The following is a 25901-nucleotide window of genomic DNA, read 5'->3' as shown; positions in this document are numbered from 1 at the left end:
AGGGCAATTAGAATGAGTCTATGTAAGATGTTACTTGTTACATTCTTTAGCTGAAAAATTTAACCTAAGAAGAATGAAAAATCGGAAGCATGAGTGAGGATTTAACGCCCGTTTGAATAGAATTCCAGTTTTAGAAACGTTAGCATTACACAAAAGTGACCATCCTGTGAATTCATTTGAAAAAAATATTTCATGTTGTTGTGGCTATTTTTGGCTTTTTGAAAATGTGATAATGTTCTAACTCACATCCAAGTAGCTTGCGTTGATATAGTCTCCTCTATCATCATCATTAGCGTCATGCAATATCACCCGATTGTAGTCATCTGCCGAAAGCAGAAATATTGTACATAAATTCATATATGTTATTCGTATGTTAAATAATTATGAATACAATAATCACTTACACGGGTAATATCCTCTGAACCTGTTCTTCGCTTTGTTCTTCGACTTTTGAGATTCCTCGTAGGAATGCATGAAACCATCGGGTAGATGCTGGAAGGAAGAAAAGACATAGATACCAACATCATACAGATACTGTTCAACATGGTAATAAAGATGCTCAGGCTCAAGATGTTCACGATATTGTCTTCCTAAACTGACCTTGAACTCCTCTTCAGACACTTCAGGGTGATCTTCCATTTCTTCCACTCGCGTCGCAAATGAGGACACGGGGATAGCATGACATGGTCTGGCATCCTGCGGTGCGATCTGAGCATGGGCATCATAATCTTCTTCATCCTCCATGTTGGGCTGATCTTGACTGCCGCCTGAACGATCAACAAGTACATTGTCGCGTTTGTTCCCACTTTGTATTTTACGTATCTCTCCCTGATGACCAACTGGTGGCGGAGACCCTGAAGCCACATGTGCAGTAGTGGTCGGCGTCTTCTTGGATGACAAGGCTGGCTTCACTTCATCATCAAATCCAACATTCATGTATGTATTTCCTTCATCTGTGCCGAATGAGTAGTAAACATCAGTATTTGTTTGTATTAATTAGAACTGACTTCCCTTACATAAATGCAAAGCACCAACGCCCATGACCATTGATTTTGGAATATAAACTGGCATTCAAGAAATTGGGAATAAATAAGAAAACGTACAACAGTATTCATAACATGTGATGGTTTGTGGAACAGATAGACCAGAAGGGCGTGTTATCTATAAAGATGTACATTTGCTTAAAGTCTGGAATATCGACTGAATCAGATTCAATGAAGTTCATTAAACTAAACTGTGAGGAAAATAATATAAATTGATAACTGAAAATCAGTCATCTTGGCAGATGCTCTGCAAGCAAGGTGCTGGAACGTACCTGCTACAAAATGAAACACTATTAAACAAAACGTTTTGCCAAAATCATCTTTGTTAAGATTCTGATTGCATCACATACCTCGAAGGTTTTTCTTCTTTGGAGCGACATGTGGAGTTTCTTTCAGGACTGATTCGTCAGAAGACCTCTTTCCTCTCTGTCGTCTTCTGTTTAATGTAAAAGACATCATTTCTTTCAAATAAAACTGCATATATCATATACAAGTGGCGAATCAAATATGCAACAATTCAAAATATCAAAACATTAACTGACCTGATGAGCAGCACAATGAGGATGATCACCAGGGCCACCAGCACCACACCCACTGCAGCTCCTACTACAGCTGCGACAGGGACGGACTGGGCAGCTTCGGATCGATCTGTGCGACAACATGTGTGCATTGTTGATGTAATGTGTGTTTCTGTAAGCCAACATACGCCATCAAGTATGGTAATAGTGTCTTTGCTAGATATCTATTGTGCACATTCACATTGAAATAGTTTGCTGAGTACTGAGGTTTTGTCTGCAAGATGAAGGTGTAAATGTTTCTGATCATCTCTTTAACGCAAAATCTTCAGTGACATTGACATCTAGTTACTGAAATACACGTTTACTAAGTTTTTAAAACTCTCCAAGTAGGCCACAATGTTATACCATGCTTCCCCACAATTCACATTGTATGTGATGTATCTAACACGTGTGTAATTGAACCAACAGGTTACTTTGATAGACATGCCTTTATGTCTCTGATGCTGATCTTTACACTGGGGTCCCATGTATCCTTCAACACAGCCAGAGCTACAGTTGCCTGAACTAGCGTCACATGCGGTATTATCAGCGCATAGTCCACACTTGTCTTCACATTCGGCACCAAAAAAACCTGGACTGCACACTAGAGGATGAACAAACATTGGAGAAAAACTATTGAGATCTGTCGTTTAGATCTAATATGCAAATGAGCTAGCCCGTGCTAACATATGTCTTAAATCGTTGTTCCTTCAGAATGTTGGCCATCTCGAAAGTATTTTCTTATCAATTTTATGGTCTCATCACATGTACAGTCAGAAATCCATGGTTTAAATCTGAACAAGCCCTGGTAAACGTTTGTCAGATGATTGATCCCTATCAGTATTGACCACCATCGACAACTTTCAGTATTGCAGTATCTCATTTGATAAATAAATTGCATTTTGAACATACAGACATACGTTTTGTTTTGTTTTGCAAAAACGGAGAAGTAACAAAATATTTGTTTGGTAGGGAAACCTATTATAGGAATACACAACGGAACATCTCCTAAGCACTGCATGTGTATGGCTATATGAAGCTCTCTCTATATATATAAAGCTATAGTCTACGTGTTAGACTATAATATGTCGTTACCCTCATTACAGTCTTCACCCTTCCATCCAGACACGCATCCCAAAACACACGTTCCCGTCACATGGTCACAAGACGAATCTCCTGCACATTTCCTTTCTGAACACGTCATGCTGCAGGTCTGTCCATAGGTTCCGTTGTCACATTCTGTAACATGTGTCGTTATAATATGCCTTGTGATTGTGAAGCGTGTGGCAATACACAAGCAACTACAATTTGTGTACGAATTGATTTCGATTGTGCACTCATGTTGTCAGAATAACATGAAACTGATTAGTATTGGCCCTTAAGAATTGAGTTTGATATTATTTCGTTTAAGGCGTTAGAAACCTAAAAACTGAAGTGCAAACTGTATATATGTATGCAAAATGTACACTGCGCTTATACTCCATCAACAGAAGTACATATTGTAATCCAGTATTTACACATATACGTCAACGGTAATTTACTCCTTTTTTAATGAGTGACACACAAATGACAGCAGTACTGAATTAGTGACATCGTTCTATAGTGCAACACGGGCCCATATTTTCATCAACTGATCAGGACACGGTTGTTTTTTTAACTGGACGTCAACTAAGTTTTTTGATTTTGGAAAAAATATATGTACACAGTTGCTTGATTGTCCAAACAAATGCCACTGGAGAGATTACAATGTATATAATTTCAATATAGAGAGAATAAAGCACGTACAACACCTTATGACATATTAATCACTGAAAACCGAAGATGACACTGAGAGGTCAATATGTTCACGTTCAAGTCTGTTTTGATTTCAGTTATAGCTATACTAAGCAGCAAAAGAAACGTCAGTTTTGAATTTTACTTCGCAGAAACGGATAACTGTAAACTCATTTAATGTTTTGATTGTATATTTTTGACAACATCTCCAGCTTTACCTGAGCAAAGACATTCCTTCCCAAACTCAGAATGGAACCCAGGAAATGGTCTCAAAAACGCAACCTGATCTGGGAGATGATACGGTGTTCTCCATGTTTTTCATGCAACTCAAACCTGGTTGAAACATTTACATTACAATGTCAGCAGGATGCGCGAGTCACCACAGCTCAGAGGAACCAGGCGCTAGAAAGACTTGAAGCTGGCCACACTGCACAAGCCGTTGCCAATCACTTCCAGGTCAACGTTCGGACCATCTACAGGCTGCAGCAACGTTTCTGGGACACCAGATGATCGCCCCCGTACTGGCATATCAAGGGTGACCACAAGACGACAAGACCGCAATGTTGTGCGACAGCATGTACAGAATCCCTTCATGCAGGCATCCGAAACAGCACGCCAGACAGTGGGAACACACGAAAGACCAATCAGTACTGATACAGTACGCCGACGTCTTAACAGCGGGAATCTCCATTGCTGTAGACCTTACCGTGGACCTATCCTCACCCCTCGTCATCGACGTGAACGTCTACAGTTTGCCCTACAACACCAAAACTGGCGATACAGGCAATGGAGAACTGTTCTGTTTACAGATGAGAGTCGTGATGCCTATCAGCTGTAGATGGCAGAACAAGAATATGGCGACGACGTGGCCAGCGATATTCAGACCAATGTGTTATGGAAAGAGACTCATTGGGAGGTGCAAGCATCATGGTATGGGGTGGAATAGGCCTGAACCAGAGAGTGGGTCCTGTGGTGTTCCAGAACCTTGGTCCAGGGAGAGGAGGCGGCATCACATCGGTGCGCTACATCGACCAAGCTCTCAGACCCCACGTCATACCACATTTAGCACGTCACCGGAACATATTCCAGCATGATAACGCCCGGGCCCATACTGCCAGAGCTACACGGGACTTCCTACAGCAGAACGGTGTCAACATTATGCAGTGGCCAGCCCTTCGTCCTGATTTAAATCCAATTGAACATCTTTGGGATGAAATTCAGAGGAGACTGAATAATGTCATACCAAGGCCGAACACAGCCGATTTATTGCGCCAGGCCTTTCTCAGAGTGTGGTTCAAGGTGCCAATGGCCTTCATCAATCGATTGGTGCACTCAATGCATAGATGCTGTGCTGCAGTTATTGCCGCTCGTGGTGGTCACACTAGACTGATGTCAAGAGTCTGAATAGAATGCAAACGTTCACGTAATGTCTTGAAATTGTGCTGAGTTATTCATTGATGTGTTAAGATATTGTACACAAAAAATGTTTTTGATCCGCTTATTATGTCCATTTCTGTAATGATTTGATTACAGTGCCTATCTTATTTTGAATTCGTACTGACGTTTTTCTTGCTGCTGAGTATATTTCTACAACTCCTCAACCATTCAACCATTCTGATTTCTAGTGAGAATAGATCCCACACACTTCAAGAACAGACTCCTTTTAAAGTATAGCAGCCCCACAGTGTTGCTTTCTTAGTAGTGAATTTTGACTAAAAGGTAATCCCGTCTAAACAAATGAAGGTGAGGTGGTGCGTTTCATATCACTCATAAATATTGGAGTTCAATCTATGACTAATATATAAGATTGGGCTTCATGCAAGGTGCTGAGTAGATTATATTTCATGTCCCAACATTTGCTTTGAATTGAACGGCAGCGTGTACCTTGTGTACAGTCCACACCTCTCCAACCAAGAAGACATCCCCTGTCACATGACCCGGTGTAGCGATCACATGACGAGTTGACATCAGAACACTTCCTGTCAGTACATGTGTTCACACAGTTGACTCCATAGTGATTAGCGTCACATTCTACAAGAAAATCACAGTTTGAGTATCTCATAGTTTAGATTTGAGGATAAGTTTTAATGCAGTACGTCAATATAACGTCATAAAGGACTCAGGAGAGACTGCTTCATAACTATCAGGCAATACGACACACGACACAACAAGTATTTCAAGCAGCCTACATCATTCATTTTGGGACACAAACCCGTCAAGAATTGGATTTCAGCAACCCATGATTGTTAAGATAGGGGACAAAGAAGAATGGGTTGTCAGGCTTCCCGACATAGTTCATGCGTGTCATCATATCCGAAATGCTCAGATCCATGATAGGGACGGTAATCGCCGGACTGTCGGGTACAAGCATGATTATTTACAAACCGCAGCCATATAGCAGAGTCCGGCGTCAGTCTCCTCACCTATCATATATCAGTCTCTCTTACACCATGTCCTCACCTGTATCACACCTGTCGCCCTGCCACCCTGGTCTACAGTCTCGCGGACACACACCACTGACTGAATCTCCTCACCTGTATCACACCTGTCTCCCTGCCACCCTGGTCTACAGTCTCCAGGACACGCACCACTGACTGAATCTCCTCACATATCTCATATCAGCCTCTCTTACACCATGTCCTCACCTGTATCACACCTGTCTCCCTGCCAGCCCGCTCTACAGTCTCCAGGACACACATCACTGACTAAATCTCCTCACATATCTCATATCAGCCTCTCTTACACCATGTCCTCACCTGTATCACACCTGTCTCCCTGCCAGCCCGCTCTACAGTCTCCAGGACACACATCACTGACTAAATCTCCTCACATATCTCATATCAGCCTCTCTTACACCATGTCCTCACCTGTATCACACCTGTCTCCCTGTCACCCTGGTCTACAGTCTCCAGGACACACACCACTGACTGAATCTCCTCACCTGTATCACACCTGTCTCCCTGTCACCCTGGTCTACAGTCTCCAGGACACGCACCACTGACTGAATCTCCTCACCTATCGTATATCAGCCTCTCTTACACCATGTCCTCACCTGTATCACACCTGTCTCCCTGCCACCCTGGTCTACAGTCTCCAGGACACAAACCACTTACGTGGTCACACGCCTCTTTTGCGCAGTGACAAAATTCATTACAGGTTTCACCAAACATCCCAGGGCTGCAAACTGAAAATACGACATATCGATACGGTTACGCAGTAGTAATGTAAAATTATTTTACTTATATAAAGTTTGTCCATATCTAATATTCGTCGAGATATGAGAGGGTTATGTCCCATTATGGTAAACGTATGTGTGTGTCCTGCCATACAAGAATATTATTGATGACGGAAGTGAACACCCAGAGTGTGACTGTTTCTTCAAATGGTCTGTTTTCAACACATGATTACTTTTATCCATCATCAATCCCCGATTGGAACAGAAAACATATTTGTGCATCCTATTGATTATACATTAAACTCATATGTGATTTATCAAAATTAATCTTTTACGGATTGTTTGAGGCATTGAAACACATGGACACTGTAACCTAGTAGAAATCTAATACACCCCTACCATATATTTCTACCTCACAGAGGTTGAGGTATGAGGAGTTTGATATCGAGAAATATCTTCCAATGCCGTCACATGTTGCACTGTAGATCCCGCCGTCACTGACAGGGGTGTCGTGTCGGAAGGCATAGCAAGGGAGGCCCGTGGAGGAGCTCGTGTTACTCAAGTAGAGCACACAAGACCGGATTCTTCCTGGTTCTAAAATAGATTTTTCCGATGTAAGACCGACTAGATATCATTTATACAGACGTGAGTTCATTTACAATGAATTATTATGTTTGCCTTGGAATAAACTGTCTTTGTCTTTGTCACTGAACTAAAGTAACCAGTTACGTTAAGCACAATTTGTCAAAATGACTCTGTCTCGACTTTACGTGAAGAAATATGAATTAAGTTGATGTATCAGTATATCACAATTATGCAAATTCTTAGGCAGTGTAGGCATTGTCCCCAGTGAACCATCCTGGAACACATTTTGCTGTCTCATCGGATTGTTTGTAATCCATTTTGTCAAAATGTGAGATATAAATAAACTAACTATTTCAGTATTAGAGTAGTCAATGTCTGTTGGTCAAATCCTTACGATGCGATGGCTGATATATCTTGACATCATGTATCCTGTACTGCTTTCCTAGATCCACCGTCCACAAAGCCCATGTATTGTCAGCTGCGTTGAAACAGGAGCCATGTTGCACATACTGGTCCCTGTTTCCGTCTACAGCTTTGTCCGCAGACCACAAGGAACTAAACAGCCGAGTAGGGGAGGAGGCCGTTCTTCCGTATACAACATTTTCTGTTTTATGAAAATATTTTTGAGTAAATATTCTCCAATGATTAAAGTGTAAATCATCAAATAAAAAAATCCAAACATCTATATGTGGTATCATTTAATTGGCAAGTAGAGTGTGACAGCGCTTCCTTAGCTCAAACACAAAAAGGGTATCACTGACGGCGTCTCATTTCCACTATCCCGATTATAGTGGAGTATATATCTTGCCATGTTCTGTCTTTCATGTGAAACAATGGTGCACTGCAATACATTAAACGTTGTAATATACGAAACTAGTGTTTGCAACAAAAAATCCTTAACCCCTCAGTCAGTGAGAAGTTCATAAATTGACCATTATTTGTTAATGTGCATTCTAAGATGCCTCGCTAAAAGATCACAGGCGCCGACAGTATACTTTTTGCATGATGTCACACTGTAGACGTCACTACGCCATTCTCGTCTTCGCCCTCGTTATCTAACGTACCCATGGTGACTGTCATCGCCTACTACAGGCTCCTATAGTAGCTACTCAGCAGCATCCCGTTTCTTGGTTTGCAGTTGCTTTACTTGGCTAACATAACTGGTGAAAACATTACGTTTATATTTTTCGACGGAAACAATGTCTAAGGTCGACTTACAATAAACAGGGACACGGCAACGTTCGCAATAGTTACATTCCCACAATGGTTTACTTTAATAACATATGTAACTAAAATAATTTAGAGAAGATATTTAACGTAAACGGTCATCAAACTGTTTATCATTTGCGTTTATGGTAACGTCCATCTTAACGTAAGGGGGCAACAGCGCGTCAGTTAGCCCTGAACGAGGATTGTGCATTTAGGTCACCGACATCGTTTGTTCTCTACCTTAGATTTATCGTCGTTAAGAATTTAATTTAGCATCTTAAGAAAGAAATACAGGTCGCTCTACCCCTATGTATGGTGTAATGAAGTACACTTTGGCAAGGTCCTCGTACTTTAACTATAAAGAGTACTTTATTACACTATACAAGGGCGTAGCGCGAACTGTCTTTCCTAAATACAGCCTTGACAAAGTCGATGCTTATATTTCAAGGTCATTGTTAGATGTAGTTATTCAAAACGTATGAACAGTGATTTAGGCAGTCGAAAATATTCATTCAGGGACATTTACAGATATTAACATCATACCTTTCTGACAATTAGCTCCATTTCCTCCAACCCAGCCAGCGTCACAGCCGCCTCCACAAACTCCAGTTGTCTGGTTACACGAGTCTCCACAGTGACAGGGGTAGAAGCAAGATTCACCAAACTTTCCTGGTGGGCATGTACCTTTAGGACATGCATGTTCGTGATTAGTAACGGTATATCTAAATATTCCGTAACTATTAACGCATAGACATATTCTATGATTCTTATTGCTTATATCCTGAAAACAAATGGATGCATCTTGTGATGAGGAAACGACGAAACAGAATAGGAAATATCTCACGCATCAGTGACAAAGCGATGTCCAATGTCATTCCCTATTTGAACTTGTACTATTCGTTTTCGTTTATATTCAAGCGAACAATTGACTAGCCTTCCTATGTGTTTATGACTGATTGGCTACTTGTCGTGGTGTTCATTACCACATGCACATGATATAGTCGGAATTGTACAAGCAGAGATTTCTTATGGATGTAAAAAGCGTTTTGACGCTCGTATGTACTGCAGTTCTGACGTAGCGAAAGCAGCGAAAGTGCAGTTAACAGGAAATGCATGAATTTGTCCCTTGAAAATAGAAATATATTAAATGCCGTGCAATGCCGTGCATTAATTGAATGAAAATCAGTCATAAACTCTTAAAAAGGAAAAAATAGAGTGTATCACGCGGAAATGATGTTGGATGATAATTTCCTGCTTTAGGAATATACATTGTGACTAAATGAATTGACGAACGTAAGTGAGTGAGTGAGTGAGTTTAGTTTTACGCCGCACTCAACAATATTCCAGCTATATGGTGGCGGTCTGTAAATAATCGAGTGTGGACCAGACAATCCAGTGATCAACAGCATGAGCATCGATCTGCGCAAATGGGAACCGATGATCTATGTCAACCAAGTCAGCGAGCCTGACAACCCGATCCTGTTAGTCGCCTCTTACGACAAGCATGGGTTACTGAAGGCACATTCTAAGTAAAATAATTTTCAAAAAAGGTGAAACGACTATTGCCTTGGCATAACTTTCAAGGTGTTTCTTTTAAAAATCCTTTGTCAGTGATTGCATTTTGCGGGAAGCTATTCCGCCGGCCAGAGTAATAATCATTGACTGAAGGGAGAGAGAATGTTTTTTTATGTTCCAGCAATTTCACGGACGGGGTCACATGTGTCTCATGTTTAACTTTGAAGGGATTCAAATCCAAGATTTTGGCGTGAGGAGCAAGCGCTTAACCACTAGGTCGCCCCATCACCCATTGTTTATCAGGCGTCACGTACAAACAGGGTAGAACTATTCAAATAGTATTATCGTTAATACATGAAGGACCACATTAAATACATTTCGGCTTACTCCTCACAATGTCTCCATGTATATATGTTCCTACTTTGCATGTAGAAAATGATGAAGTTATAAAGTTTGGAACTAAAACCATATCGAATATGAATATACCTGTTTGTTATTTGTCTTGTAAATATAGCCACCCTACTCAAGGTTATACAGAAACCAAATCTTACTACTGCTAGGTGACGATGCCTAATTGAACAGATCAGTTCAATCTCAGAAGGAAGGAATATAGCGGGACATAAACAAACAACAACAAAGCAATAAAGTCAGTGCTAAAAATACTCAACGAGCCGGATCTTTGGTGACGCTTCCGAAACAGACAAAAGCTAATATCCAGGGTGATTACCTTCCCTAAACCGCTTGTCTAATGATGGAGGCTTAAGCGCTTGTCCCATTATGTAGTCAAATACCAGCTAGACAGTTACAGTCAAACACTACCGAAGGAACATACGTAAATATATCGTGTTATTCGAGGTTTGACACAACCGCAATACATGAATGTAGACAAAAGGTGTTTGTGTCCTCTACAGTATTTCAAGATTATAGATTACACTTGACTCCAAAAGCATCTAAATAAAGTGACTCCAGCACCACTGACTACATTGTAATACATGCCTACATAGATTGTAAAACACAATATTGAGAATGTCTACTGAATCTTAATAATGTAATACATTCAACATTCAACAGGCAACATTCAATCATACAATTACACAACTGTATAACGAAATGATGCTTAACAGCACACGTCTTTGCTTGAATTACAAGCAATACAAGTAAAATAACTGTACACAGACACTTTTTCTACTTAAACCTGAAATATGTTCCATTTTAGCAACTTTCTATTTCTCTTGTCATTTTCCATACACAATGTAAACATGCAATACTTTTAATCTTATTTTTAATTGGTAATCATCAAATAGAAACAAACTGGTCCCGACTGATGCCGGTTTTATGATTGTGGCCCACTGAGGTACCCAGCTCAGTGATAACCCTAGCAGACACATTATACTCACTACGAGAAGGTCGTTCATGATGTTATCCCATTAACCACTAACCACGGTAGCAACATGTACATTGTACATTCTTTGGTCAAGAGAAATTATTCATTCAGTTCTCAGCAGGCACATTTTTTACCATCGACCAAGCCGGAATTAAAAATCAACATTTGTTGAATGTTACTACGATTCCGTTTCTCATGTCGTAAATGCCATGATCAAGCGTTGATATATATTTTCTTACCAGCTAGACATGCATGGATGCGGCTTCATTGTGATTAGATTCTTGTAACATAATACCGAGAATATGCTCTTACCACCTACTTCGTGCAGCACAGTTGCAGATCATGCACATGAAATTATAACATCAGAGAAATTGTTAATGTTAAACGGGTACAGCTGTGAGGTATAAAATACTTGTTTTTTATCACAGGAACACTTGCTTGATTAAACCTGAGGAACTCACAGCTCTCCCCTCTTTTGTTTCAATGCTAGCTCCCAATAGCTAGCCTCCAGATCGAGGCCTCACTGTACCTTTACCACATAGAACAAAAGGCTATCTTTGTAGGACATGGACAGAGCATTAAAGTAGAGTCAGCCAGAAGTCATCCATCGGTATTACATTAAGGATATTAAACAACACCCAGCAGTTCGATACTGCAACAGTCCTACTATGTGGTAAGTGAGAACACTTCAATGAAAGCAAGTGATCATTGAGCACGGACTGAAAACCACACATTGAAAACTAACTGATAACCTACCTGTTAAAAGCGGTATCAAGTATGTTGACAACACAACGCCGACTGTCACTATCCGCACACACGCCATGTTTGACAACCAGGAAGTCATTTCCGCTCAACTGCGAAGCTAGGGTGCATCTCTTTGCTAAAGCGGAGTACTTAGCGATGTCTGGTTACATACAATTTAAATATCCAAAACGTGTGCATTTGTTTGCCTTTAACCATGCGAGTAAACATATCGACAGAACATGTGTTATTTCAACACTTCAAACAAAGTATGTATAAATGATCTCATACTATCCTACTCATCGTATCCCAAATGAGTAGATCGATGCTCATGATGTTGATCACTGGATAGTCTGGTCCAGACTCAAATATTTACACATCGCCACCATATGCATGTTTCTGGGATAAAGCTGAGTGCGAACAAAAAAACTACTAATGGTCATGTCTTTCAGAATGCGAGATACTGTGGAAGGATGAAGGCTGCAGACAGGGTGAATATTGCAGTTAACATTGTGAAACATTTGAACATATATGTATATGGAAAATATGTCTATTTGTTGAATTTAGTGACAATCCTTCATCAGTGACTCAGCTTTAAGCGACGATATTCCCGCCAAAGAAACAGAGACAAATACACCCTGCACATATCAGGTTAATATCAATATAACATGCCATGATTCGTGCGTCATGATACTGTTACAGCCTGTGACAGTCAACATTATGGAACTAACTGTGACAAAACCTGCATCTCAAGATCTTGTGATGGAAATCTTCCTGTAACTCAACAGTTGAGACAGGATGCACTCTCTTTCCTAAAGTTCCATGCGGCAATCTTAGCAATTCTGTCGCAGACAGCCGCCATGAGATGATTCCTTACATATTGCGTAGTCCATTCAAGATACTGATTTCATCTGTTATATGTTTGACTATCGACACATAATGTAGTTCACTGTCTGAGAAAATCTCCTAAAACGTCAAAATCTGTTTCCATTAGCGTAGTTCTCTTTTGTTCTTTCAGCTCCACGTGCTGAAAAGTTCTACGGATAGCTAGCAATACAGTCACTTTATTGCATAAATATATTGTCATCCTCCTCATTGTCGCAGTTGAAAAAGAAAGTCTACATTACTATGAGAATCAATATGCATAGGCGGATCCAGAGGGTGGGGTGCAGGGTGCGCACACACCCCCACACACACACCCACCCACACACACACCCACACCCCCCTGCCCTGAAAGTTTATTAAATGACCATTGAAAATCAGGTGAAAATGAAGTGTGCACCCCTCCATTTCTCTAGAATGCAAATTAGAATGTGTCAGTAATGTTTTGCTGAGTATCACTGCGCTGGGGTGTGGACAATGTGTACACCGGCCGATTGCACAAGTAATAATGTTATGTTCCCTTGGAGACAGAGAGTAGGGGGCTGTACAGTGAAAGTAACAGTGGGTGTAGGGAAACATGGGAAGTTATTGTGTATTGATAAGGTAAATTCATTAACTAAGTTAGAAGTATAACAGATAATTTTAATGAAGGGAAGAATTAACATTTCAACATTAAATTAATAAATGTATGTACTACACTCAGTTATGTTCTGTCCGGGGGTTTTTTCGGTATGTTTTTATCAGGGGCATAACGCTGACAAGAGATACACAGTAGACGATGTCATGACCACGTGATAACCTCCAACATTCACACTGCCATTTTCATCAACAAGACTACAAAACAAGTCACGGTTCCTCAGCGCATGGGTCAATACCGTGGGGTAAGATTGGTATCTACAAATCTTCCATTTACTCAGCGTTCAGCTACTTTTTGACATTCCTGTAACAAAACCAGCGCCACAAAACATCAGGAACGAGCCATAGATCTGTGTATAAAGACTGGCACTGCCGTATCCTGAGAGGCTTATCTAAGGTATTTATTTTTGTTTTGTTTAACTTGTTTAAGGACATTCACATATGTAAAAGCTTGCCCACATCGATAAGTTTAAGCAGCAACTTACACCCTCATGCAGTGGTTTACAGCGGATATTCCACGGGTAGCAACGTTTTGGTTAATTGTTTTGCCAAGGAGATGAATACACGAGAATGAGATGTGTCCACCAGAATCGAGAATTGCCTATGATTTCTACATGATTATTCTGAAGGGGCTGAAGGGACCAGATCAAATAAAATTTATCTTGAGCGCACGAGTTAGTATATTGAGAGCACAATTTAATATATTAAGCGCACAAGTTAGTTTTCTTGAGCGAACAAGTTAACATCTTGAGCGCACAAGTTATTATGTTGATCGCACAAGTTAATATCTTGAGCGCACGAGTTAGTATGTTGAGTGCACAAGTTAATATATTGAGCGTTCAAGTTAGTATGTTGAGCGCGCAAGTTAACATCTTGAGCGCACAAGTTAGTATCTTGTGCGCACAAGTTAATATCTTGAGCGTTCAACTTCGTGTTTAGCATCTAATGGCATTAATGGAACGCACATTTGCTTGACTGCTGGCTAAAATGTACAAACTTATATCCTTTTGGGAAGATTTCAAGCATAAACATGAGTAGGAGTTTTACTTACTTCTTATATTGGTACATAGTATTATGAACACTAGCGTAAAGCTTGGATAACTTGTTTTGTGCTACGGCTTTATTATGTATATATAGTATTACATGACCATGAAAAATGTAAACATTGAGTGTTATACTTATATTATCTTAATTATAAAACTAATGCCTGATGTATTGGAAGTAAAGTCGACCACTTTCAGGGAACTATAGTCTGTAGTCTTGGTTTGCATGTATCAGTAATGTTTCCTAACGTGGGTACAATATCATATAAAACCCGCCTGATTTATTTGATCCATTAGTATGTGCACGTATAGCACATATATCGACTTTATTTCTTACTAAAATACCATGTTCCCAGTTTTACTTCCTCCGTTTCAATCCCTTATGTATACGTATGTGTGTTGTAGTTTATTTAACATGTTTTAACAACACAGGAAGTTGAAGAATAAACACGTCGATGAAGACAGTGTCCTGAGCGAAATTCAACACCATCCGGGTCCAACAACGACCGTACAGTATCCTGTTTCACGATTAAACCGCATTGGATACATTTTTGATGCATCAACGATAACCATGTCTTTGTTCAGATGGTCGAAGCTGTCCGCAATAAAGTATGTAACATCAGCGGTGCGTGCGTGCGTGCGTGCGTGTGTGTGTGTGTGTGTGTGTAGCCTCGTGGTTAAAGCGTCCGCTCGTCACGCCTGGGTTCGATTCCCCACATGGGTACAATGTGTGCAGCCCATTTTCTCGTGTTCCCCACCGTGATATTGCTGGAATATTGCTAAAAGCGGTATAAACCGTACTCACTCACTCACTGTAACATCAGCAAATCTGGTATCTGGTGCGAAAGAGGGACATACACCTCAGAATACGCTTCGAGAGGTGTGCTATACTATACCATGATTTTTTTGACAAGAAGATGTGTTATGTGTTTGTATTGGAACCCAAGACTGAAATAAGCATGAATCAGCTCTCGTTTCCGCTCCTCCTTGCTTCCACATGAACTGCTTGTGGAGCAGTGTATCTCAAGATACTAACTTGTGCGCTCAATATATTAACTTGTGCGCTCAAGATACTAACTTGTGCGCTCAAGATAAATTATATTTCATCAGGTCCCTTCAGCGCTTCCGTAGGATAGGTCTCAAATGCAAAAGCATTTTTCTTAAATACGATAACAGACTCACCCTTTTATTTTCTTTCAACTAGTTTCCAGTAAATATGTATTAATATCTCCATGTACATATTATCATAAAGTAGCAACCGTATGGATTACAGCTTCTTCAATAGCTATATGACGACGTTTCGGTATAGATCCTTATAAAGCTATTGTTTGATTGGTTGATTGTACATTTCCGACTGTATTCTGAGCACGTGCTGTTTAGCGCCACACTCTGGGATATTACAATTGTACAATGGCTGTGTGTAAAGAGTCGCGTTTGGACCGGACAATCCATACAATTGCTACTTTGTCATTACCCAACTTCTAAAGATGCTTATCAAACAACTTACATTTTGTCATCTCACTTCTTATAAATATTTTTCTCTTAAACTAATAATAGCTCTAGGTGATATTATAGTTCTGTTCGGGGCATCGTTAACCCTAACTCACTGAATCTGTATTGTGGTGTTTTACCACACAAAAAAACAATGGTATCGTGTATCTTGCTCACTGAGGTTGGTTAAAATGTGGACTCATAAAGCAAACACATGTGCTGTTTGACACCGATCTTCACTGATCCCTTAATTTCTCCTTTGAAATATTAGACTCAACCGATGCCACATCACTTTTTATTTCAGGTATTAACACAAAGTGTTCTCGCGTGTTTTGTCATTGTGTTAATTTAGAATTTCTGTTTAGAGGTTTCGCACTTCAAGTTGATACCTTTAATTTATTTACTTAATTAGAAATCCCGTGTTCTGTTTGGTATGTACTTTACATTTAGCTAATTGAAGGGGTTAGAATAATAACAGGGTTAACTACATTTTTAGCATTTCTTCATAAATGGAGGTTTTTTAAATATTTTTGAATTATTATTGATGTGAAACGCACATAAAATACTTTATTCTGCTTGTGTTTGATATTTCAAAGACTGTTTGGCAAACATTTACATACATTTTTTGCCCTCATTCAAATACTACATTTTTAAAAAAAAAATTGGATTTAACCTCTAACCCCTTCAATTACGTTCGAACCCTCTGCATTGAATGTACGTCTGTCTACTTGTTCTACCAAATGTCGTGCATTGGAGCCCGTGCATAGTGTTTAGGCAAAAGTAGTGTAACGCTGTGACGTTCTCCAACAGTGATACCAATGCAATATAGCACTGCATGAGTTTTAAACACTGAAATTATTGGTCATCACCATACCCGTGCACGTTTTTACCAATGTTCAAACGTCTGAGACCTGCACCACTTCGGGCTTTCCCCATACTTTTAGGTTTCACTGGTCAAAGCAGCGTTAAATCTAACCCACTCACTCATTCAGTTACCCCGGAAGACCATGGCGTTTCGTTCCAATAATTTTGGTCCGTTTTGGTGTTGGTCGGTTTACGATTAACTCCTCACATCATCAAATTTGGCATGCGCTGTAATCGAGCTTATAGTTCGAAGGGAGGAAACTGCGTAAGTTTTCAGTCAGCATCTCACGTTAGTCTACGTGGATCCGATTGAAAAGAATCACAGTCGTTTCGGCAACGTCCGTCTACAAAGTCGTCAGGTCAGCTGTTTTGACATTATGCAAAACTTCGAGGCTAACATTTCGTCGGTGTGCTTGTGATCGGAAGCAAAGTAGAATCTAATCTCCCGCCAGTTGTCTTCGTCTGCGCGACCATAGAAATCGTCTTTCTCTATATTTCTATGGCACGACCAAGTAGTGTTTAGGAACTTAACAAAGATATGCGTTGCCTAAACTCATGTCATCACTCTCACGTCGATACAAACACCGAATCATGTCTGGAAGGGAAGTGATTGATGGGATGCAATATGTATCACTTGCTGATAACAATTTAGAGTCAGAAACATCATCGAAGCATTCATAAAATCCGTTATCTTGATCAAAACCTTTGTTCATGCGTATTTGTTATGTTTTGTTTCCTCTTCTTAAATTCTTACTGACATTTCCATAGCATTTCAGTGAGTTGCTTCCTTGCTCTCTCAAGGAATTAATGCTTCATCATATACATGTGAACTGGCTGCCGAACAGTTATCGCCATATTTTAGCGGTATTTACCAAATTACTCAGTCGTTCGTTCAGTTAATGAAACACAAATAATTATGATACTTACTTATCCATTCACTGGTGTGCCAAATCGTGACAGTACAAATAGGTCTTTTCTCACAACTAAAACTAACAGTTATAGCCATTTCAGAAGTTCTCATGTCATTCGTGAAATAATATTTATATCCTAAAGTAACCTTGAATAATTGTTTGTGTCACTAGTTGAGTGTTTGTGTTACAGTAGATTGATAGGGAATGAAACAGTTAATTCCTTTGGTGAACTTGCTATTTTATAGATCGTGTGCCATACCCCTCGACTAAGTTAACAAACATTTATAGGGTTCATAACTTATCTTTGATTTTTCTTTTATGTTATTTACGCTGAAGGGGTCGTTCTGTATACAGAAACATACCCTGGCCATAATGAGAATACAGAAACGTACCCTAGGACGATTCCATTCCCATTCTTGATCGGAACTGTCATGCTGGTGTATTAGATACATTTGATTGCTTTCTGGAAGTAATGAGAGTACACAGTAACGGATATTTTGCGATGCATATGAATACCACTCGCAATCAGTTGAACAGGAACAACTACATATGGTTTCGGGTTTGGATTGCGGAATATGGACTCGTCCGCCTTTTAGGGTACCGGGTACGTTTCTGTATTTTGACTTTGTTTAGGGTACATATCTGTATACAGAAACGTACCTGGGGTACGTATCTGTAGTACCTGTGCCAACGACCCCTTCAGCATTACTTACCATGAAGAATTTTCTTTTTCTGTCCTGTATTGTTGTCAAATACCATGGGACAAAAATCCGGTATTCTTTAAGACCGGGAACTACGCACGCATGATACTGATGTATATTGGCGTTAACTGTTAAGCGGCAATAACTGTTCGGCAGCCAGTACAAGCCTACCTTGTTCAAATGATGGCTCCAGTAATTTTGAGTTAAACTATATGCATATATACACTGAAGGATCAAAGGCATCAATTCTACGTTATCCAGTGATGAAGTACAATTTTACCCTTAAGACATAATTGGCTGACATCATGAAAGTATTCAAATTTCTTCCCCTTTTTTCTAATATATACAGTCAAGATGGTGCATCTACAACTGTTGGTGAAATATATGCTTGAGTTTTGTCGAAAAATGGTATGTAGACCCTGGTGATTGTTGGTGTCCTAGGAATTACATTTGTTTGTGGACACAGCGATTGGCAGTGCTTGAAATGTTTCCAGTCACGTGATTATACGGAGCATGGGTAACATGTAATCTAAGGTTACTATCCTACTTACTGCTGCATTTGGATAATCACACACTGAACAGATAATACAATGTGACTTATTTATTCCTAAACTATCATAGTTTATCATATTATATCCCAGTCCTCCCAGCTGTGAATGGGTACCTCGTAAGTAGGGTAAAGCCACATTCACTCGGTGCACCTAGTAGCTGCAAGAGTTGTATGATTCCCAGGGAGTTGAGATTGATAATACAATCTGCCATTTGAGATTGACATCCAGTGATCGAGGGAAAAATAAAGCGCGCCTTTGAGCAGCTGAGCTGAGCTGGATATTAGCACTAAACAAATATATATAAATAAATAACGCCAATCACAGGTGTAAGTGCCCTACACTTCAACTGCTTTGTTCAAGGATTTCAGTTTACTGAGATGCCTATTACAGATTTGATTGACCATGTCCAATAAAACACAAGTTCAGTATTATATTTGGCATCTTAGAACCTCATGCTCCAACTAGTATAACTTGGGCAGTATTATACTTTTCTTCAGTACTTATTTAGGTTGAGTAAACCAATTCTTGAGTGGAGTAACCTCCCCTTAATACGTACTTGGCTCGAATGCAACCTTCTCTATCTTTTACACTGATATCTAGATGCCATGTATACCACACAGCAATGAAGTAGTGCAGCCTTTATCAGTTTCATTCAGAATATACTGATCAATTTCTGTTTCAGAGTGAAATGTTCACTCAGTATCAAGAATTTGAAAGACAACAGTTCAAACTTACTGGTTGCTAAAGTGTTGGGTGACATTTCTAACCTTAAGGGAGTCGCAACATTTAACTAACCGGGAACTAACTCATTAAATAATCACAAAATTCACCTGGTGCAACCTCTGGTGACATCCTTCAGATATTCATGCAGAGATGCACGTTAGTGAAGCGTAACGATATTATTTTAGTAACATTGTGCAGAAATGCCTTGGACCCAATTGCTGGAGAACTCATGGAAGCTCTTTTTGTAATCGACCATACTTGTTATTCAGATAACATGAACAGCACGAGTCTTCATATTTACAAGACTTTAGTGTTAATGGAGCGACTGAAATTAGATGGTTACTAAAACCACAATGCTACTTGACTCAAGCTCTTGTGGCAAAAATCACAGAGTGACCCCTCAAGGGATTCTCACCAAGTTCTCCCAAGAATGAACTCTGGCAACCAGTGAAGTATCTTCTTAAATAATTTATCCATTTACAATTACAGTTAACAGTTAAATCTGAACATGAAACAAATTGTATTGGAAATACATCGGCACCAGCTACCTTGTACTGGAGTTGTTAGATAAGAGCAACTGTGCATCTCTCCTGAGAACTGCTACAAGACCAGTGGCAGTGACAAATCAGATGAAGCTAAGCAGTGTCATTTGTCCTCTGTGTTGGAAATATAAGTAAGAAAGAGACTTCAAGAAGGACTGCAGACATTTCTGTGTCGACTGCCACTTTCACCACTGGATAGGCAGCTTGCGAACTGTCATTTGTCACTGAAACTCTGCATTAAATGCTTTTTCTAGATCAGTGAAAGTAAAAAATACATTCTAACCCACCCAGCAATTTGTTCCTGCTTTGTTTTTGTATCTGAAGAGGACAACCTTGAAAACAGGCAATTACCAGCAGCAGAAATTTAGTGGTAATACATACAGACACCACTGAAATGCTTGAGATGCTGAAAGCCCTCAGGATACCTTATAACTTGAGTCTGTCAGGCTTGTGACAATCTATATCCCCGAAGTATGGGGGTGAGTGGATCTCAACAAGGAAGGAATGATACGTGTATTGTTGGCCACACACCCTGATTATGTTTGTAGGTTTATCAGCACCCATGCCTGTGCTGGTGAGTTCCACTAAACTGGTAACTATCTAAAACCCTCAGACTTCTAGCTTTCTTCCCAAATATAGAAGAAGTACAGTGATATACATTAAACAGTGTTTATTAAACCTGACTGACTCATAAGCGGCCACCGAATGGCTTAGCTGATGGCATATCATAGTATCCTGTTGGTATTTGTCATTGAAAATTGGTAAGATTGGTAGTGATTACCCTTAGTGTTTACAACCTTATGATATCATATACGGATAATGCTTACAGAATATATTGCAGATAATCATAAACCCACATAAGTAGTGATTACTCAGGAAGACAAAAATTGTCATGGTTATAACATGGCTTCCGATTGGTCATTTGTGTAAAACATTTGTAAAGGTTATGGATGTTGTTGATGGTAATCCTTAGATTTTTTGTACTGAAAAAAGTAATACAAATATATTATTAAAGCAAAAACATCAATAATAAAGCAAGTTCTAATTCATCTCATCTAAAGCATATGCTGTGTCATCATAGGAAACTCACAAATATTTGTTACTGGAAATACAAATGATCAACTGAGATGAGAAACATAACCAGCACAAGTTTGGTTTTATTCACGGATGTGTCTGTAAATGAGGTTGTGTCCTTAAAACAATGCCCAGTACTGAAATGTTTTACTCTTGTTTACAGAACTTCATATTCAAGACTGGTTCAAGGGACAGCCATGACATACAGTTTGGGATGTTGTCACAGATACTCTTGTCTGTACAAATTGTTTTTTGGTGTACCAGTCAGTGGTAGAATTAAGGCTGAGCTTGTCCCCAGGCCAGAGGCAACCAGCAACAATTGTCTCAGACTGTACCATGCTTGTAGGGCAACATGTTGGTCACACCATTTCTACAATATGAATAGAGAAGGAAAACTGTTCAGGCCTTATATTTCCTTGTGTAATTCAGAAGTGCTGATGGTACAGAGGTCGAGCAAACACTTTGTAGTTAATTCAGCATCATTTTCAAAAATCATTCAGTCCAGAAGATGCTTCTCAGCTGAGAACAGACCACATGGTAAAAATGGCATAATGAAGACACTGTTGGAAGATGAACCTAAGATGAGATCTGATGAAGAAGATTTGTCACTCGGCAGTAAATCTTCATCAAGGCATGATCAGACTGGTGTGGAAGAGGTAAGGACTCTGGCTCAGGCTGTCCTCGAGGAAGCTGTTAAGGTGGACAAGATGTGTATGTCCATACCGGTACGGAGTGTGGAGAGAGTCATCCATCACCTGCTATCTGAGGGCTTCAACATGGAACAGGTGAAGGAACTACTGATGAAGAAGACGGGACTCATCACCTCCAGGAGGCTGAAACAAGTCCTTCAGCTGCTCAAACGCTATGGGTTTCAAGCGTCAGACATCTTTAGAATGTTGATGACAGTTCAGGACCTGTCTCTGCTTCAGCAGGATCTGCTGAATAACCTGTATGATACTCTACTGAGAGCTGGTTTTAGTGACAGGCATCTTCAGGATGTGATCATAAAGGAGCCAAGGTTACTAGGTCTTGATAGTAAATACATCTTGGACAGGGTGACCTTGATGAAACAGTATTTCAAAAAAGATGATGTTCTAGGAATTGTCTGCCAAACACCAGATGTATTATTGGCGAACTGGGATGACATCCTGGGAAAGTTTAATTATGTTTTTGGTGAAATGAAGGTTTCCCAGAGACAAATGGTGACTGCTAGTTTGTTCAGTTACTCCCTAGAGCATGTGAGAAATCGCCATGTGTTCCTGCTGCGAGCTGGGTTCTTCACAGAGGACAAGCACCTGCGATGTAGCAATCCTATCCTCAAAGACATTATAGGCACCAGTGATATTCAGTTTGCCAAACAGTTCGGTGGAATGCATGAAGCTGAATACAAGACATTTTGTAAACTACAAGCTAAATTTGAAATGAAAAAAGACAATGCCGAGACAGACTCTGACTAATACCGGTATATTACATACAGCCTATGGATGTTATGATATGATTATATGTATCACCATACTTTGTTCATACATTTCGATATACTTAAATGAGAAATTTTATTTCATTGGACCTACACACTTTTCAATGGGCTTGCAACTTCCTGCAGTCTCTGGTCTCATATTTGAAAATGGATCTTATTTCTCTTCTTGGTTACGGTATTAATTGATACATGAGAAGTGTACTGAATTTCATTAGAGGAAATTATTAGTGCATCAATACATGTATATAGTTGAACCTGTAGTTTGCTTGGAATGCTGCTTGGAATGTTTCTTAGCTTCATACAAGTCAATGAAGAATCAGTTTGTTCTCTGCATTTCAGTGACTCCATCAGCGAAAAGAAAAGAACCATTCTTATGATGAATATTTCATTGCATGTTTAGCGTTTTGGGACATTTGATCTTAAAACTAGGCAGTTGAATTTTGTGAGAAAAATGGGAAATTTTATTGTTGTTGCTGTTGGCAAATATTGTTGTGTTAATAAACTTGTTTGAAACAATGTCACATTTGTAATTGTATCCTTATGATCATTTGGAGCATCATTTTGTTGGTTCAATTGATCTATAGTGATTTCTCATATAGACATGTGTAAGGTCTATATGTATGGCAAGTCCACACTTGGTGACACTGTCTTGACTTGACTGGGATTCTACCAAAAGCACTGTCAACAAACAGACAAATGAGTACTACCCATTTCTCCCATGTTGACCTGTAGGGATTCCAGGTTAGAAATCTGGAGTAACCCATGCTTGATATGAGAAGTGATTTCTTGGATTGGCTGCTCAGGCTGCTCAGACTTTGTTGCTGATGTGTCAGTCTGCCCCCAAAGCATGGACCATTGCCCATAACATCAATCACTGGGCTGCCTTGACTAGATTACTTACAAACCACATGACTAGAGATGGAATACTGCTAACAACGCAAGCTCTCTGATAGAGCCAACAAATGCAGAAATTGATTTCACAGTTGGTCCTTTTAATTTACATTTGTCCTTTCTTACCTCTAAATATGTCACCATCACTAATACTTTTTCCTGTGTCCTGTTTAAGTACAGTTAATGCATCTTTTGTGTATCCCTTTATGTTTACTTTACTTTAAGAGGCAAGAAGTGTGACTAAAAGAGGTCATATGGTACACTGCACTCAGGTTTACATTTATAAGTTTGTTATCTTAGTACACTGAAGAATTAAATCATATCAGACATACTGTGGTGTAGATCATTGGTTTGTGTGGTCCAGACTTGATTGTTTACATGTTGCCATGCTATAGTTGCAATGTCGCTGACTGTGGAAGAAAACTCAGATTAATATTAAAAAAAGGGACAGTATTCCATTTCAATATGACATATCTTAACATTTCAGGACAAGGTAGCTATGGATAATGCAGAAGACTCAGGCTCGGACTTTGATGACAACTATGATGAGGACTTCGACGACACTGATAGCTACTACACTGATGTTGATGAAGATACCAGATCAGATGAAAGCTACATGTCCGACATTTGTATTGATCTGTCCAAAGATGTTGGCGACGAAAGTTATATAGGTGAAGACAGAAACACCATGGAGGCAGGAAGTGATGAAGACGATGATGTTGATGAGGAAGACGATGAAGACAATGATAAGTGCCTGGTTCAGCTGACTAAGCCTTACAACCCAAACAAGAATGACGTGCCAGACAGTGATGGACAATTTGATAAAACTTCTGATTTAGACTGGGGTAACTTGAAGGCACTGATCATGATGGCTGATGGTCCTGGAATTGCGGACTGGTTCTCGAAAAGAAATATTTCACCAGCAGCTAAAAACGAAACTGGTAACTTCTGGCCTTTGAATCTAGCAGCTAGGATTGGGAGTTCAAGTATTTTCAATTTTCTACTTGGTGAAGGCTTTCCTTTAGATAACCTTATTCATCCTTTCTTAGAAGCCTCCCTGAACCACGAGTTTGACATCATGGAGAGGTTGCTTGAAATTGGTGTTGATGTAAATGTATGTGATCTGAGCGGTGCGACAGCTCTACATTTAGTTGCCAAGCAAGTGACCTGTAAGCCCCAGAAGATCAAGTTTCTGTTGTCCAATGGAGCTCGCATTGATCAAAAAGATAATTCGGGAATGACTCCACTTCACTATGCTGTTATGATGGGTTCTATGGGAAGTGTGATAGCGTTTCTGAGGGGAGGTGCTTCTGTGGATATTCTGAGTGGCAAAGGGCGGCCTGTTTTACATATGGCAGTTTATCGAGGGTTGAAGATGGTGGTCCTTCTGTACAAAGCTGGCGCCAGGCCTGGAACCTCTCCAGCATATAGTGAAGTTTCCGCAGCTTGGAAACACGAGAATATAAACCTACTGAAGTTCTTTATCAAAAGGAATGCTTCTGTTCAAATACCTGTGACAATGATGACACGATTAAACTTAGATGACCTTGACAAAGTAGCTAAGATGCTGGATCTGTTGGTTGGTGCAGGGTACTGTCCTCAGTCAGAGCTCCTGCTTGAGGTATCTAACGGATCAGACTTCTGTAAGTCAACACTGGACAGACTTCAGCAGGTACAGAGTAATGCCAGAAGCTTACAGGAGCTTGCTTGTTTTAAGATTCGGGACATTATCCGGAACCAGCCCCAAGGCATCCTGGAGGTAGTGAGACACCTCGACCTGCCTGACGTTCTGAAGGATGTATTGTTGTTAAAGCATGTCATTGGAAAATAATCATCATTGTCATATGTTTGATATACAACCAAGGGCAGAAGTAACTGTGATCTTTTTATCTTGCTGTGCTCGCATATTGTTTTGAGCTTCTTGGTTCATTTTCTTTGAAAATTTAATGCTAAGATTTAAATGGGCTCAAATGCACCTCATTATTATTCTTTATATAGAATTGAAATTCATTTGGATGTTCTTGAGACGTGTCATGCTGAAACATCCACTTATTTTCATTCCCTTCATTGGATATGTAGTATGTACAGCCTTGTAAACTGGGAAGAACATTTAAGTTTCCGTTGTGATCCAAA

General features: G+C 39.8%; 2 protein-coding genes and 1 long non-coding RNA gene across 3 annotated transcripts in view; 2 read left to right on the top strand and 1 right to left on the bottom strand.

Moving 5' to 3' along the window:
* The window catches only part of LOC124268013, a 67189-nt gene extending 55089 nt beyond the window's left edge, over nucleotides 1-12100 (bottom strand). Inside the window, exons 1-13 of the mRNA XM_046703010.1 lie at nucleotides 11998-12100; nucleotides 8886-9026; nucleotides 7528-7737; nucleotides 6948-7142; nucleotides 6426-6557; nucleotides 5258-5404; nucleotides 2696-2839; nucleotides 2049-2204; nucleotides 1586-1733; nucleotides 1394-1479; nucleotides 601-953; nucleotides 405-492; nucleotides 247-323 (exon numbers count right to left, since the gene is read on the bottom strand). Coding sequence (XP_046558966.1) covers nucleotides 247-323; nucleotides 405-492; nucleotides 601-953; nucleotides 1394-1479; nucleotides 1586-1733; nucleotides 2049-2204; nucleotides 2696-2839; nucleotides 5258-5404; nucleotides 6426-6557; nucleotides 6948-7142; nucleotides 7528-7737; nucleotides 8886-9026; nucleotides 11998-12085 — 1965 coding nt within the window. The 5' untranslated portion in view covers nucleotides 12086-12100. The remainder of the gene's footprint in view (nucleotides 1-246; nucleotides 324-404; nucleotides 493-600; nucleotides 954-1393; nucleotides 1480-1585; nucleotides 1734-2048; nucleotides 2205-2695; nucleotides 2840-5257; nucleotides 5405-6425; nucleotides 6558-6947; nucleotides 7143-7527; nucleotides 7738-8885; nucleotides 9027-11997) is intronic.
* On the top strand, nucleotides 2429-2735 carry LOC124268019. Its single transcript, XR_006896180.1, has 2 exons — nucleotides 2429-2520; nucleotides 2614-2735. It is a non-coding gene; the product is annotated as an uncharacterized LOC124268019 (long non-coding RNA).
* A 5055-nt stretch (nucleotides 12101-17155) lies between the features above and the next one.
* LOC124268020 lies at nucleotides 17156-25866 on the top strand. The gene is made up of 3 exons (XM_046703026.1): nucleotides 17156-17257; nucleotides 21564-22854; nucleotides 24256-25866. Exons 2-3 carry the CDS (start codon nucleotides 21598-21600, stop codon nucleotides 25597-25599), a joined length of 2601 nt encoding a protein of 866 aa, XP_046558982.1. The 5' UTR covers nucleotides 17156-17257; nucleotides 21564-21597; the 3' UTR covers nucleotides 25600-25866.
* Nucleotides 25867-25901: the final 35 nt, after the last annotated feature.

Source organism: Haliotis rubra, unplaced genomic scaffold (assembly GCF_003918875.1).
Source record: "Haliotis rubra isolate DU_JTF1 unplaced genomic scaffold, ASM391887v1 Scf1355, whole genome shotgun sequence".
Taxonomy (NCBI): Eukaryota; Metazoa; Mollusca; class Gastropoda; order Lepetellida; family Haliotidae; genus Haliotis; species Haliotis rubra.
Note: the sequence above shows the minus strand (reverse complement) of the source record. Positions and strands in the feature narration are given on the sequence as shown.